Below are 15038 nucleotides of genomic sequence, written 5' to 3'. Positions count from 1 at the left end.
TGTTGATTAATGTGAAGAGATTAATCTTCAAATAATTGTATGGTCTTTATACATGTTATGTATACATCTCTAAGGATTCGACATACAGCAGAGAAGCTGCACATATAAAGAAATGATCCGTCTTATGATTAATAACACAGATCTTCTGGGTTCAGCAGGCCTTGCACAAAGCTTTACATCAATTTGTTGTGAACTACGAGGATTTCCAAGCCTTTCAATCACAATAGATCGAGTATAAAAATGTGATTCAATTAAACAGAACATTTGTTTGACTAGTAATCGCTCAATTCTATGAACTCAAATCGAATGGTTAGATGTAAGTTAAGGAGGCAAAAAGGAAGAATACAAGTAGCGCAATGAGATGGGATCATGCAGCAATGTACTGTGGGACACTTAGGGATAGCTGTATCCATCCATCCACACACACACCAAATCCCTGCAAATGCTAAACTGGAGCATATGCACAACACACACCTTACAGTCTTGCAAAGATGTTTGTTCTTATTTCTCTCTCACTCTGGCTTTACCCAGCTGTTTGGTTTATGGACAAACCAGATTCATAAATTTACAATGGTGTACACATAAAGGTTATATCAATAGTAAAATGTTTCTTAATTGTCATAAACCACAACAAAGCAGAGATTTAACTTTCCTGTGTGTTGGGTATATGCCAGAATTGGTAGCTAAGAGACTGGTGGCTGTGAAAGGCAGCCATGGAGACAGTAACGAAAAGGAATCAGATTTAGAGGACAGGGGAAACACTCAGAGACAGCCCCAACCACCAACCAAACAAAATCAACAACATCACTGCACATTCTGAAGAAATTAGGTATTCCCTTGTGTGCTAACCTGAGACTAGTTGACAAACCCCTAAACCACCTTTAGACAGCGAGGAGCCAAAAACTGGTCTCAGATCAGCTATAAAGGGCAACCTCTTGTTCAAAAACATATGGAAACAATACCAGTGAAAAAAAAAAAAAAAGACACATAATGTGCTAACAGTGAGTACTGTAAGTAAGCAATGAACAGCATTTTTGTGGAGCAAATCCTTTCAGTGGAGTTTTCATTTGCTTTTTCGTTTTGCTTTGATTTTTCACAAATTTAAACTGAGAAAATCAGTCTGCACCCATTTCTCAAGATGAAAATTCCACTGATTGATTTAACATGATCATTGATGTTAAAACACAGATGAATGGCAGCATGAGCAATGAAAACCTAAAACCAAGAACGACAAAAACGTCATGGAAGATGTCAAAATCTCTTACGTTTAAATCACTCTAGAACAACGATAAGCAGGTATAAGGAAAGAGATTATCGCTACATTAAAATCAATGCATTTAAAAAGACTTCACCTGAATGACATTTTCCCTACACTTGTGAGGCTCAGGGACTGATAATTTCTCTCCCACACTCCCTCCTGTAAAGGTTTAGCAGGAGCAGGGAGTGAGTGTGTGACTAACAGGACTCCTGATGGGTTTGTCTTACCGCAAGACCTTTCTCCCCTGGCTCTCCTTTGGTTCCCGGCACTCCCTAGGAAGGAAAAGTGCCAATAATGATATATTTCTCACACAGACTTAATGTAGTGCTTCAGAAGACTTGTGACAAAGTCATATGGTCCACTTTCTTGGATCAGGTAGAAGGTGTGTGTCTTACCGGCTCTCCTTTGAACCCTCTCTCTCCTGGATATCCAAGAGGTCCCTGTGGAGGTCAATTAAGGGTGAGAATTGCACAATATATTCAGGCAGCATTGCACTCTGGGTAGGTTTATGCTTGTGCACTCACTCTTTCGCCTCGTTCGCCCTTTGGACCCACAGGGCCTTGCAAACCAGGAGGTCCCGGCATTCCCTGATTACATGAGACAAAGATAATGTGATTAGTACACACATTCACACACTCACATTAGGAATAGCCTATAACTTACAGTTTGTCCCATAGGGCCTGGTGGTCCACTAGGTCCCATTGGTCCTGGAGGACCTGCAAAAGACAAAAGACAGTTAACATATTTGAATAAAACACCTCATGATCTCACTTTATGGCATTCCACTGACATGTTTCATGATGCAGCTCGAAACAACAACATTGCGATGCCAGCGTGATATTCAAATGATAGAATTATATAAATAGTCCATTCTGACCATTCAAGTTTCTGCCACTGAAATATCACATTTGAGTGATATCAGTATACCTGATGGACGCTGCCTAGGGAAAACATGTTTTAATATTAAACAAGGACAACTGACAATTAGAAGTAACTCAATACATTTTGAAATTGGATATATAATTGTCTGAAATGATGCAAGAACCTCTAACTGAAATTTAACACCCAGTAAGCATTATTTAGACAGGACAAAAGTCTGACGTTGGTCTGCAAAAGCAGAAATTTAGTGACATTTGTCTGGCTCTTGCAGAAAAGCTTTAATACTTGCTGAGTTGCCATGCAAATTGTATTAAATTAGTTACAGATGAGAATTCTCACGAATCAGATGGTGGCTTAGTTGTGTAATGTTTTTAATATTCAGTTTACAGTGTGTAGAAAAGTAAAATAGTCCAATATGTGCAAGAATGAATTGATGAAATGTTACAAAAGTGAAGTAACAATGAGTTGGCACATCTCATGTTAAGAAATTTACAGGGAAAAACAATTAAATTAAGGCATATTCACTAAGGTTCTGTACATACTTATGCAGATTTAATGTAAATTTGACTGAATGTTTAGTAAATATTTGTATAAATAAAATTAATAAAATTACTTAAATTACATTCATATAATCACATATTACATTCAGCATAAATTCATCAGCTTTTTATTTTATGTTTTTAAATCAGTCTTTCAAAAGCTTTAAACTTAGTAATCATCCATTGTATAAATGTGCAATAGTTAAAAACACAACAAGTCAAGTCAAGTCACCTTCATTTATATACCACTTTATACAAAACAAACTGAGTCAAAACTGCTTCACAGTGTGCCAGTAGTGTCTCGATGATCTAAACTTTATTACATTTGAAAACCAAGGGGAAAAAAATCATTCTAATTCACTGACCGGTGGGTCCAGGTGGACCTGGTGGTCCGTGTGAAGGGGTCACTCGGAGGTCGGGGAAGTTATTATGAAGCAGACTGCCTGTAACAAAAAAAGAAATAAAAAAGTAATGTATCTCAGTCAGAGTGACCAGGATCTGAAGCAGAGCGTCATTATGGTTACTTGCCTGTAGACGGCGCTGTTTATAAAAGAATAAACGGTGATGTCATTTATAGCAGGTTGTTAAATAATAGCGCACCATAAATTATAATATAGGTTAATAATATAAAATTACAAGCCAGCGGTTTTCTTTTTTTGTAACCACATGCTAATGATTTTCTGCGTCTGTGTTTCTGTGTGGGCTTACTTACATCACCCTTTGTTACCCCTCTGCCCAAAACAATGAAAATCCCAGCATACATTTTATACATTTATAAAATCGACCAATAAAAACAAAATACAGAACAATACAAAAAATGCTTGTCTCTTTTTTATCGCTGAATTCATACTTGGCAATGTTCTCACAGTGGGTCTGTGGACAGGCTGGGTACTGATTCAGCCTTTGATATTACAATGGCAGATTCCCATCTGTCTGTCTGTCCCCACCAGCAGGTGAGTTTGCTTCTGTAGTCTTGGTGGCTGCAGGACATCCCAGAGCTCAGACCAAGACAGGAAACTCCAATAAAGAGATTTTTCTATAGAAGCCTCTTGCAGACCCTTTAATTGTCCTGATTACTTTGAAGGTAGAATCATGGGAATAACAGCCTTAACTGAGTTATAAAGTTCTATGGCCCCTAAATTAAAAATTCTCAAACTTTATGAGGTCTGGGAAGGCATGTGTCCTCTCCAACAGAGAGCAGATATAAAACTGAGCTGAGGTGAATAATCAGTTCTCTACACGGGCCAGTCCTCTTTGAGAGTGACGACACACACACTAAAATATTATTGCTTCTATTCTAAAACACTCCTTCATGCTTATAGTTTAACTTAGTATAAGTCTCAAGACAGTACACATGCACTCACTTCTCCCACTCTACCCTGCTGTTTTGGCCGTGCACATCTGGAAGGGGTTGAGTGACATCAGCAGCAGACAGACGGGTCTTTTTCCCAGCATGTGACTATTGAATGTTACCTGTGTTACCTCTTGAAACCTGCCATTTTAATCAACGGTGTGGAAGGAAAAAAGTGGGAATGAGAGAAGAGATGCCCTTAATATCCCCCTAAGACTAAATCCTTTATCCATTCCTCTTTTATATTCAAATTAATTTTGGATTCATTTGAAGCTTCCGATCACTGCACAATCAGGAATTATTAATCGAAAAAATAGATGAATTTGAATCTACTATCCCATGACTTGTTTATATGAGTGTCTGTCCACATGCATCCATCTGGTTCTGCACTAGCAATTTCCCTCACAGCTCGATTCTAAAGGTGTGAAAAATCTGAAGAGCCACATGGGAGAGTAGAGCAAACATAGTTCCTGAAGCCAGACAGAGAGAGAAAGAGAGAGAAAACGGTCCAAAAACAGCTTTCCAGGATACTTGATTCTGATTGGTCAACTGTGGGATCCTGTGGTTAAATACTTTTGTATAATAACCACAAAACTGAATAACGGACTGGCTTTCCAGGGAATTATATCCTACATTTCTCCTATCACACAGTGGTATGTTTCTTCTTACATAAAATAATTTCAATATAAAGCAGCATTTCATGGCCATTTATTTTGTTATTTGATAAGTTGCCAATTAAAAATCTTACCACCTTCAAACATTTGAGTATTGAGCACTGTATTTTCTGTTCAAACTCTTGGGGTTAGAATGAGTTTAAGTTTTTTTCATGAGTTTAAGAAGTCTTGTTGCATAAAAATATGAATTTCTTTAAAAATCAATTCAACTAAAATCTTACTGTCCCCAAACGTTTGAATGATAGCGTAGTAAGTGTATAAAAGTAAAACCAGTCAGTCATTATTGCGAAATAAACCCCTTTAGGATGATACAAGACCTAATCACCCTGGATTCTGTTTTTTATTTTGTGATAATGACCGGATGACTGTACATTATCATTTAAGTCCCTTTAATAAAACGTTTCATACCATCTTGTTCAGGTACAGGAACTGGTGGTCCGGGGGGCCCAGGAGGGCCGGGTGGCCCAGGGAGGCCCCTCTCTCCTGGGAGGCCCGGTGGTCCCTGCGGACCTGAGGAGAAAGTAAAAAAAAAAGTGAAGAATGAGAAAGATCAACAATCACACACACACACACACACACACACAAAGTGCTAACTTTCAAACGATCTTTCCCCTGAGTAGTCAATTAAAATGCACTCATGTCCAAATCAAAAGAAAGCTAACAGGAAATAGGAGATTGTATAGAGTGTTTTTGCACACTATGTTGAGCAACTACAGTATATGATAAAAGGATTCCAAGGAAGTTATGGGATGTTTAATGTCCCAAAGAGAAGGAGAGGAAGAAAAAGAGAGTGCAGATTGAGTTTGAATGAGGTATTTGGTTTCGATACATGTTCTAGGATATGGGTTAATAAGAGAGGTAGGAGAGTGGTGTGTATTTGTGTGTTACTGTGTGTGTGGGCTGTAATTAACAGGAGGGGGCTCATAATGGCCATGGGCTGGGCTCTAACGGAAAGCTGGGAAATCTCTAATAAACACTGCTAAATGCCGGAGCATATTAGCGACTCTGGTGTGTTTAAATAAATGTAATCCTGGCTGGTGACTGCACTGATTCATACAGCTCTCTGTCTGGATGTGTGTGTGTGTGTGTGTGTGTATGGCATCTACCCAAGATCCCTCCAGTTGGTTCCTTGTTGCCTGTTAGTTTTGATTAAGCAGGAAAAAATGAAGGAAAGAAAAGCTATGTCATGGCTGGAGTGTGAGACAGTGTGATTGCAAAACAAAAACAACAAGAGTTTCATCTGCCTGTCTTTGTTTCTTTTCTCTGTTCCTGTCTCTTCTTTTTCTATTCCTCTTCTCTGACTTCCCTGTGTACATATAAATTTCTCATCAGTCTCACCTTAAAATAAAATTCCCTTTAAATTGAGTTACCAGTTTTCATTTTCCCTAAACAATTGAGTAATAAAAGTGTAAAAAACAGTTTCTTATTATTCATAAACCAAGCTTAAACAGGTGCTAGATGTACTGAAGTACTGTTGTTTCATGATACTGTCAATCTTTTCCCCATAAACATACCTTCTTTTTATTATCTTATTATTGCTTTATTTGCATAATGTTCCTGTGGCTCAAGTGGTAGAAAATGTTAGCCTGAATGCACTGTAAGTCGCTTTGGATAAAAGCGTCTTTTAAATGCATAAATTAAATTTAATTGAATTTAATAATACCTGTAGAGAATTGGTCGCTGAAACAATCCAGACAGCATGTGTAAATCAACAGCCTTACAAGTGTACAAAATTCAAAAGTACAAAATCTATGTAGTCTCTCAGTTGTAAAAAAAAAAACAATGCATATAAAATAATTATAGAATAATTATTGAAAAAGGTTTAGATGAAGTACAACTTGTCACACCACATGAAATGTCAACTATCCCAAAGCGTGTCATGTCGGCTACCCATATACCATGACGTTATTCTCCGACAGATCTACCTTGCTTTCTGTAAACATACCTATCTTGAGAGAATACAGCAATCTGGTACAGTTCATTGTGCATGACATGAAGGCGTAAAGAAAACGGCAAATCCAAAGAAAACAATACATAGTCAAACATATGGAAGAAATAAGAAGCAAGTATTGTAGACATATTTCATGTTCAATTTAGATTGGATTCATATGGCTGAGGAGCCCCTCAATAGGGCCTGGGTAAAGACCTAAGATCATTTAAAGCCCCTTTAGTCAGTCATGGCTCTGGTAAAAGACCCTTCATAACTGTGGCCATGTTTTATATATGCTAAATAAATTCCATATTATTTCTGAGTCTTGGGGTAAGTGATATGTATGTTAGATCATGTGTGTGTGTCTTTTAGGCAAGCCCCACCACAGCAGTTAATGCTGTGAACAAAAAATGATTTTTTTATAGTTTGGTCCAAGCACAAATATTTAGGCAAGAGGTCTTGGGGCTCAATGCTAACTCAGCAAAGCCTCCATATAGTGTCTCTTACTGCAGAAAAGTCAGCATGGTGAGAAACCACATTCTTGCAAGTCACAGGTGTGCAGTCCACAAGAAATCAGGGCTCTTTTGCTAGTGGATGCAATTATATCAAACTGATATACGAAGAACACTTTTGGTCTATGACTAAGATGAGAACAAAAATGATAAGTTCACCCAAAAATGAAAAGCTGCATGTTTCTAATAACAAATCCATCAAGGTGTTTTTAACTTTAAAGCATCATTTCTAGCCAAATTATCAGCCCATAACTGACAATAAAGCTTCCTTCAGTAAAAAAGTTGTTCTTATTTTTTACCTTTCACATCAAATCCACTGACATAATTTGTTTAGAACAGTTTTGGACTCGCTTGTAAATGGTGCTTTACCTGTGCATATTTGTTTTCCTGATTAGAAAGACTTTTTTTTTTTACTGGATGAAACCAGTAATTGATGGACTTAAGTCCTGTGGATTAGTTGTGGATCATTGAGATGTTTTTATCAGCTGTTTGGACTCTCATTCTGATGGCACCCATTCACTGCCGAGGACTCACTGGTGAGCAAGCGATGTAATGCTAAACTTCTCTAAATATATTCCAATGAGGAAACTCAGCTACTCTGCCACGATGTTTGTCTTGAGTCACAGAGTGATTTAGACCTCAGAATCTTGTGATAGGATTGTGGGCTTGATTTGTTTAAAGTACCTGGAAGACCAGCTGTTCCTTTAGATCCTGGAGCCCCAGTTGGACCTCTGCTGCCCGCATCACCTTTGGGTCCTGGCAGACCTCGAGACCCTGCTTTACCTACAGACACAGAGAACATAATGTAATATGAGAATTAGTGCTCTTCTTTTTCCATTTCAGGGTGAGTAGACCCAAATTGTGAAAATGACTATATTTTACACTTGGCTACACTATGCATTGGTGATAGCAATTATTACATTCCACTAACAAAGGCATAAAATGCTTTATAAAATAGCACTTAAAAGGAAGATAAAACGGGAAATGATGAAGACCTACTTAAAGGGATAGTTCACTCAAAAATGTAATTTTTTTTAATGTTTTATTTATTTTATTTATTATTGACCCTCATGTTGTTTCAAACCGGTATGAATTTCTTTCTATTGCAGAACACAAAATAAGATTTTGAAAATACTTGAACTGTTTAAAAAGATATTTTATCAATGCACAGTGTATTCTTTTGAGTTCCACATAAGAAAGTCATTAAAGTTTTGAAATTAGAGTGATTAAATTATGAATTGAATTGTTTTAGGTGAATTATCTCTTTTAGAAAACCTCCATCATTTCTTGTTTTATGCAAGTGGTGATCATGGGAAACCTGCTGCTTTTAGAAAGGTTCTAGTCCTTAAAAACAGAATTAATAAATCAAGGTTGGGCAGCAGACCTCTAATGTGAGTGTGCAGTGTGTGTTTGAGAGTGTATTTTAGTTTGGACTGAACAGTGAAAAGACATGAAATAACTCACCCTCTTTACCAGGTAAGCCATCCTGGCCTCTCTCGCCCTGTGGACCTGGGACAAACACACACAGATTTACTGTTACACAGGAAGTATAAGGATTCTTCAGATCTTAAAGCACTCTCTACTCTAGTCTGTAAAAAAGTCAGTCTTCTACACTAAAGCGTCCTCCAGGCCTGCCATTGGAACAGTCCCACAGCCTGATATAAATCTGTGGATCGCTGATGTGCCTGTTGGCAGACACAGTCTAAATAACCCTGAACTTATCATGTGAGATCAACTGTGACATCACTGCAGAGACAGGATTCCCTAAAGAAATGATTTATGAACTGATACATCGATATATTTACACAGTCACTCATGTTATTCTCCCCCAGAAAGACTGATAATATCAAATCTCCTCATGTTTGTCTTCCATCAAGCATCTGGTCATGAACACATCCACACACATGCATTTACATGTTGATGAAAACAAAAAGTAACTGTGCATTTTAAAAAGGTAATCAATTTGGAAAATAATGTACCTAGAACTATTCCGTATTTTGAAATGCCCTTGATAATAATACATTGCATGCTCATTACTGCAATATTCTGCACTACCGAATACCTGCATATGTCTAATTTGCATCCACTTTTTCTATTTCAATCAGACTAAAACAAAAAGTGGGCATTATAGTGAACCCTGCACACAACATCACACACAATTTAAGAGGCTCCACACAAATGCTCATTCCTGCCACGGAAGCACCAGATTTCTTTTCACATTCTCCATCTGTGTAACCAGCACATGGAAATAATCTTCTCAAGGGTAATTTGTGCCTCATCCTTCCACCACAATCCTCCACAGCTGTGATATTTTGAACAGATAGAGCATTGAATTTGCACTAAGGTGGAGAACTGTTGGACAGCAGATCTATTTAATGTTCTGTGTTGAAGGAACTGAATTTGTTGAATAGTTCTGCCAAGTCAGCACAGAGAGAAGGGACACTGGATAAGTGAGATAAGGGCTTTCAGAATTTTACTTAGTAGTCTGGTAAGTCATTTCTGAAATCTCTAGGGACCCGCCTTTTAATCTCTTCCACACTTCAAGTGATGATAGGATTGAGCAGTGACAGTGAGGGATAGCTATGGAGTGGTTAAGGGGAATTAAGGAGCTGGTATTAACCATTAAAAAGAATGTCTTGCTGAATGAAGGATGCATATATTGCTGACACTCACAAACTGACAGAGATGATTCCTCATTTTGTGTGATTTAATGCCTTCATAGGGAGAAATAAGAGGCCTTAAATGGGAGAACTACACTGTGCGTGATCCAAAAGAGAGATCCACTGATCAGAGAAAGGTTACACTCGTTGTTTTCTATTCTTTCACTTTAGATTGCTTATACATCTAATATTACTCTGAGTGTAAAAGGTTTTTCACATTTTCCAGACAATATTTTAATATTTTGCTTTGGCTGCAGTAAAATATCAATACAAAAGCTAGTTAATTAACTTTGCATAATACCACACTTCATTCAAGCAAGGACACATAGAATTGCTCAAATAAAAGCTTTTCTTTAAAATGTTCTATTCATCAAAGAATCATGAATTTTTTTAAACATGATTTCCATAAAAATAATAAGCTGCACAACTCAACATTGATGATGAAAAGAGCTGTTTCCTGAGCACCAAATCAGCATATCAGACTGATTCCTGAAGGATCACGTGACTTTGAAGAATAGATGATTTATATTTTAGGAAGGAGCTAATCCTATTTGGGAGTCCTTATCTTCAATTTTGTTTAAATACTTGCATGGGGAAATATTTCCAGAACAAAGGCTGCGGTCACAGTTTGGCTGGTGGAAATGACATCTGTGACACAGTGTCAAGTGCAGTCCTACAGTTTTTACTATACAATTAGCCCCTTCAAATCCTCACAAGCCTCTTTAATGTCTCAGTTCTACATCTCTATGGCAACTGGAAATGAATTGGTGCAATTCAAAGCCACATGCACCATGGCAAACAGCCAAAAAACACCCACAACCATCAGTGCTCACATCATCCAACACTCACACACTATTTAAATCACTCCACAGTGTAATCCCAAACAACTGTACTAGGAGATAAATTAAAATGTGGGTGGGTTCTGGGATTATCATTATTGTTAAAGGGAATGGGATTTTCTCCACATGCTTATTGGCTAATAAATGTTTTGCCATAACTATAATAATGCTAAACTGCCATTAAGAATGCACTGCAAAATGATGTGATTTTAGCCATGGGACAAATGCATGGCTTTGAACCTTTGACTTTGGCACTGAACTACAGGAACAGTGGCCTTTTGTCCAATGAACATCAATCTTTGCTCCATTAAAATCAATGGAACAGGACTGTGTAAGAAACTATAGTCAGATTCCACTCCACAATAGATGCTTGATTGTGCACATTTTCCAGATTGTTTTAATTATTATTAAAGGTGAAAGTCAGAGATTATGTCATTTCTAGATTATTTTGGATGATTACATCCAGAACAAATGGTGACCAATTGTTGAATGGGAATGGGTGTGGGACAACGAGAACCATCTCAGGCCCCATCCACACAGAGACGCTTTTAGATGTACATACATAAACATTGTCTCGTATAGGTGTTTTGTCCACACGAATCCGGCGTTTTAAGGATCCGGCCACCCTTGCGTTTTCACGTGGACAGAGAATCCGTACATTTTCTGAAACGATGACGTCATTAGCCCACGTCGTGCCCCTAGTCAGACAGTACTATGTCACGTAAACGCAACAATAACATGAACAAACACTGAACGACTTTTTTTAACTGACATTAACACAGATAAATAAATATATTGTTCCATGTTCGTTTGTATACCACGCACAATAGTCCAAGTTTTCTACTCCATTTTTTGTGTATCTCTGTGGCAGAATTACAGCGCCACATGCTGGTCTGGCATGTTTACTACATTGTTGTGTGTCAGTTTTGTGGTTTCGTGTGGACGCAGATATTTCTTGAGACGAGGGGAAAAAAGATTGGATAGGGAAAGCAGTGGCTTCGTGTGTATGTAGCCTCAGATAATGGGGTGTTAGAACTTCATTATCACAGATGATACGACACGAGGAACTTAATTAACATTAAGTGTAGTTAACTGAAAATGTTCATTCCGACTCTGTTGAACCCAAGGTACTACATGTACTTTGTCACTGCAATGCTGCAATAAACAACAAACAACAAATCTTCAATGTCCTCATTATTTTTTCTTACAACTGTGTGCTTCACATGTAGTCCTAAAGTAAACACCACTACTAAAACTGCACGTTATTCTGTAACACAAAGTGATAAATATACCTGCGGGACCCTGGGCCCCAGGAGAACCTTTGGCAGGTGGTGCCCCCATCAGGAAGGAGGAGTCAGGTTCATTTTTTAACGGCATCTGTTGAAGAGAGGTGGAGGCAGGGGCGGTAAGAAGCTGAACCTGGAAGACAGAGAGACAGAGAAGGAACAAAGGGTGATTGATTAAACTGTGTTAAATGGGGATGGTTTCAGTAATAAAGGAATACTGGAGTGATGAGGACAGAGCATCTTAAAACATTGGGGTACGAATAAATAAAGCTATCAATAGATGAAATTCATTCTTAGTGAATTCCTCCCTGAAAGATGGTCAAAAGGAAAGATGTGACTTTACCTTGGCCTCCAGAGAGCTAACACGATCTGTGAGGGCTGTGATACGACTGCAATTCAGACAGTCTGAGAGAGGGGGACAATAGGAAGAGAGAGGTGGGGGACAAAGACATGTTATAATCAATTAGATCAATAACAGCTTTCAAAGTGGACTTTCTAAGGCGATTTCTCTTTAAATATAGTGGTGTTGTCTATAAAGTTTTCTGCAGTATGGATTTCTTTATCACTTATACATTTTGATGAAGAATAAACTAAATGTGCATGCTGTAATACTAATGAGGAATCAGTCAGAAAATGTGCAGTTTAAAAGAACTGTGCATGCAAACACAAGTAACAGTTTACTGTAACAAGTCGGTTTCATCATTAAGTCTTGCAACAAGTGCCTAAGATGCAACAGTTCCAGATGGACAAGTTCCTTTAAAGGTGTTTTATGAATGCTTTTGTCTTAATTAGGCTTTTTCATGCTGAAGTGGAACATATTTTGAGGTGATAATGGAGATTAGAGGTTTGGTTCTTACTTGAGATATGTTCTCCTGTTTTAGAAGCAGCTTTCAGAAGTGCAGCCTGTTTTCTTACAGCCTCCTGGGCAACCAGGTTACTCGATGATTCTGTATACAGAGATTACATTGAGAAAAATGAAGACAAGACCCCAAATAAAAAAACAAAGAAACAAACCAAAAAACAATAAACAGTGTCTCCAAAAACTTTTTTTTGGACAGTGAAATCACACTTGTAAATGTATGAATATCACTACTGTTCAAATTTTAGTCATATGAAAATATGCTTTGGTGAGCACATGATAAACGTGAAAAAAATCGACATACCCTCGAATTTTTTTTTAATTACTATACTTTTTCCCAAGTAAAACATTTACAGAAGTTTGTTAGGTTTCCAATCATACAGTAACACAATACATATACTGTTCAAAATTAAAACAAAAACATATTTGGACATGTACTGGTTATTTTTAAATGAACATGTCTACAGTTAATGTGATGAAAAACACTTGTGGTCACTTTGCTAGAATTGTGTGAACTTGGGTAAAAAAAAAAATGAGTAGAAAAATAAATTAAGTTTAGCATAATTTTTTTGCAGATAAAACAAGATATTTTGTAAGTTTGATACTGTTTTTCTATTGAAATTTCTGAAAATACTGTTTTTCAATGAAATTTCATGCAAATGCTAATATTGTACTTTGAGGCTACTTTAGGTATGAAAATAATCATGAATAATCATGCAATACCCCAATATACAACTGACCAACAACAAACTTCCCAAACTTTTTTAGAAACCAACCATTGTTTTTCAAAATCTGTGAGTTCAGATCAAATTTAAAGCCAAGCAGCAGTACATATTTAACTCCTGGCTTTTGCTGTGTATTGGGATAGTTACGCTTTGAAAAGCATTAATGATGCTGCTTCATATCTGCAGAGACAGGAAAGGCACAGAGGGGCCTCCCTGACAGGTAAGCCCACACACAACCCTGGCACGAGGGGCACAAATAGATACAGAATACAAATGTGGAAGGAGGATCCAGGAATTGCTCTTCATATGAGAAGCGTATCTTTGGGTCTTATATGTTCAGTTATGCCTTACATTAACTGTTTATCTTCTATCTTCATAACGATCTTGAGGAAGAAGGGTTACTTTTGGCAGACAAGAGAAAAAAAAGGCTCACATTTAAAAACAATGGTTTCCTTGTGCTGCTCAAATGGACCTGAATTCGCTTTTCCCCAACTCTTCTCACTCTTTCTCTTCTTCTGTCTCTTTTTTAAGGTAGTAAGAAGTTGTAGTACTCAATGGACTGACCTGTTTCAGATTACTTCAGCAAACGTATCTTACATTAGGTAGTCTGTGGCTAGCTTAGGTGCTCCGGACATAAACAACTGACCCAGTTCAGTGCTTTATTACCGACTAGGGACAGGAAGTCTGCGCAGCCGCTCTGACGTAGCTAAACCACAGCAGCAGCAGAACCAGAACCAATGAAGTGGCACCTGCCTTGCTTCGCGAACCACATGCAACTGCTATCTTCTTTTGCATGTGGATTTAAAACAGGGATGAGATGATTTTCATTTTTGTGTGAATTATCCCTTTAACAACTATCCCTAAATCTCTATTTAAACTGAAATATGTGAACTGAATATATCACATTCACATTCAACATAAGAATACTGAGCTGAGTGAGAGTTCAACCACCCCCAGGTTTGTAATATCCCTTCTATTAATATTAACATCCTTTCCCTTATGAGTGCCCCTTACGAGTCACGTCAACCTGCAAATGTATGCAAGATTAACCTCTCACCTTTGAGTGTGTGTGGATGTATACTGGTGGGAGCAGCCATTGATTTTATCAGCAGGTTTTTAATAACCAAGGTCCTTCTTAGTCTTTAAGGAGCAGAGGGGTTGGTGACATCAGAACATATGATAAAACCTAACTCTCTCAGCTATGAGAGGTCAAAAGTGGTGAATGTGAATGTGTGTGTGTGTGTGTGTGTGTTTGTGTCTGCATGGCAGACAGTTCAAAGGTTGAGTGCTCTTAACACCATTGTGAGATCACTTCCTGTTAAGATGCTTGGGAAAGCTGGACAAGGTTATCGGCAAGTTCATCTGACTAAAATATCACAGAGGGGAAAGAGTATCCCCAGCAATGAAAAAAAAGACAGTGGATTCTCTTTTTGCTTTCAGGAACGGCATGAAGTGTGGCAGTATTTATCCTGGGAGGTTTTCCTGTTTATTAGCTTATATACAATTAGAGAAGTTTGTGGAAGGAA

At 37.8% G+C, this 15038-nt stretch overlaps 1 protein-coding gene across 4 annotated transcripts in view; it reads right to left on the bottom strand.

The window, feature by feature from the left end:
* The window catches only part of LOC128010936 (EMI domain-containing protein 1-like), a 54403-nt gene that overhangs the window by 5230 nt on the left and 34135 nt on the right, over positions 1-15038 (bottom strand). For all 4 annotated transcript variants that reach the window (XR_008182456.1, XR_008182457.1, XM_052593051.1 and 1 more), the window contains exons 4-14: positions 12786-12875; positions 12272-12333; positions 11935-12061; positions 8608-8652; positions 7828-7926; positions 5110-5211; positions 3042-3119; positions 1922-1974; positions 1783-1845; positions 1654-1698; positions 1486-1530 (exon numbers count right to left, since the gene is read on the bottom strand). Coding sequence is in view for 2 of the 4 variants with exons in the window: in XM_052593051.1 (XP_052449011.1) it covers positions 1486-1530; positions 1654-1698; positions 1783-1845; positions 1922-1974; positions 3042-3119; positions 5110-5211; positions 7828-7926; positions 8608-8652; positions 11935-12061; positions 12272-12333; positions 12786-12875 (809 nt within the window). In the remaining 2 variants the exon portion in view is untranslated. The remainder of the gene's footprint in view (positions 1-1485; positions 1531-1653; positions 1699-1782; positions 1846-1921; positions 1975-3041; positions 3120-5109; positions 5212-7827; positions 7927-8607; positions 8653-11934; positions 12062-12271; positions 12334-12785; positions 12876-15038) is intronic.

The sequence above is a fragment of the Carassius gibelio genome, chromosome A5 (genome assembly GCF_023724105.1).
Source record: "Carassius gibelio isolate Cgi1373 ecotype wild population from Czech Republic chromosome A5, carGib1.2-hapl.c, whole genome shotgun sequence".
NCBI classification, from domain to species: Eukaryota; Metazoa; Chordata; class Actinopteri; order Cypriniformes; family Cyprinidae; genus Carassius; species Carassius gibelio.
Note: the sequence above shows the minus strand (reverse complement) of the source record. Positions and strands in the feature narration are given on the sequence as shown.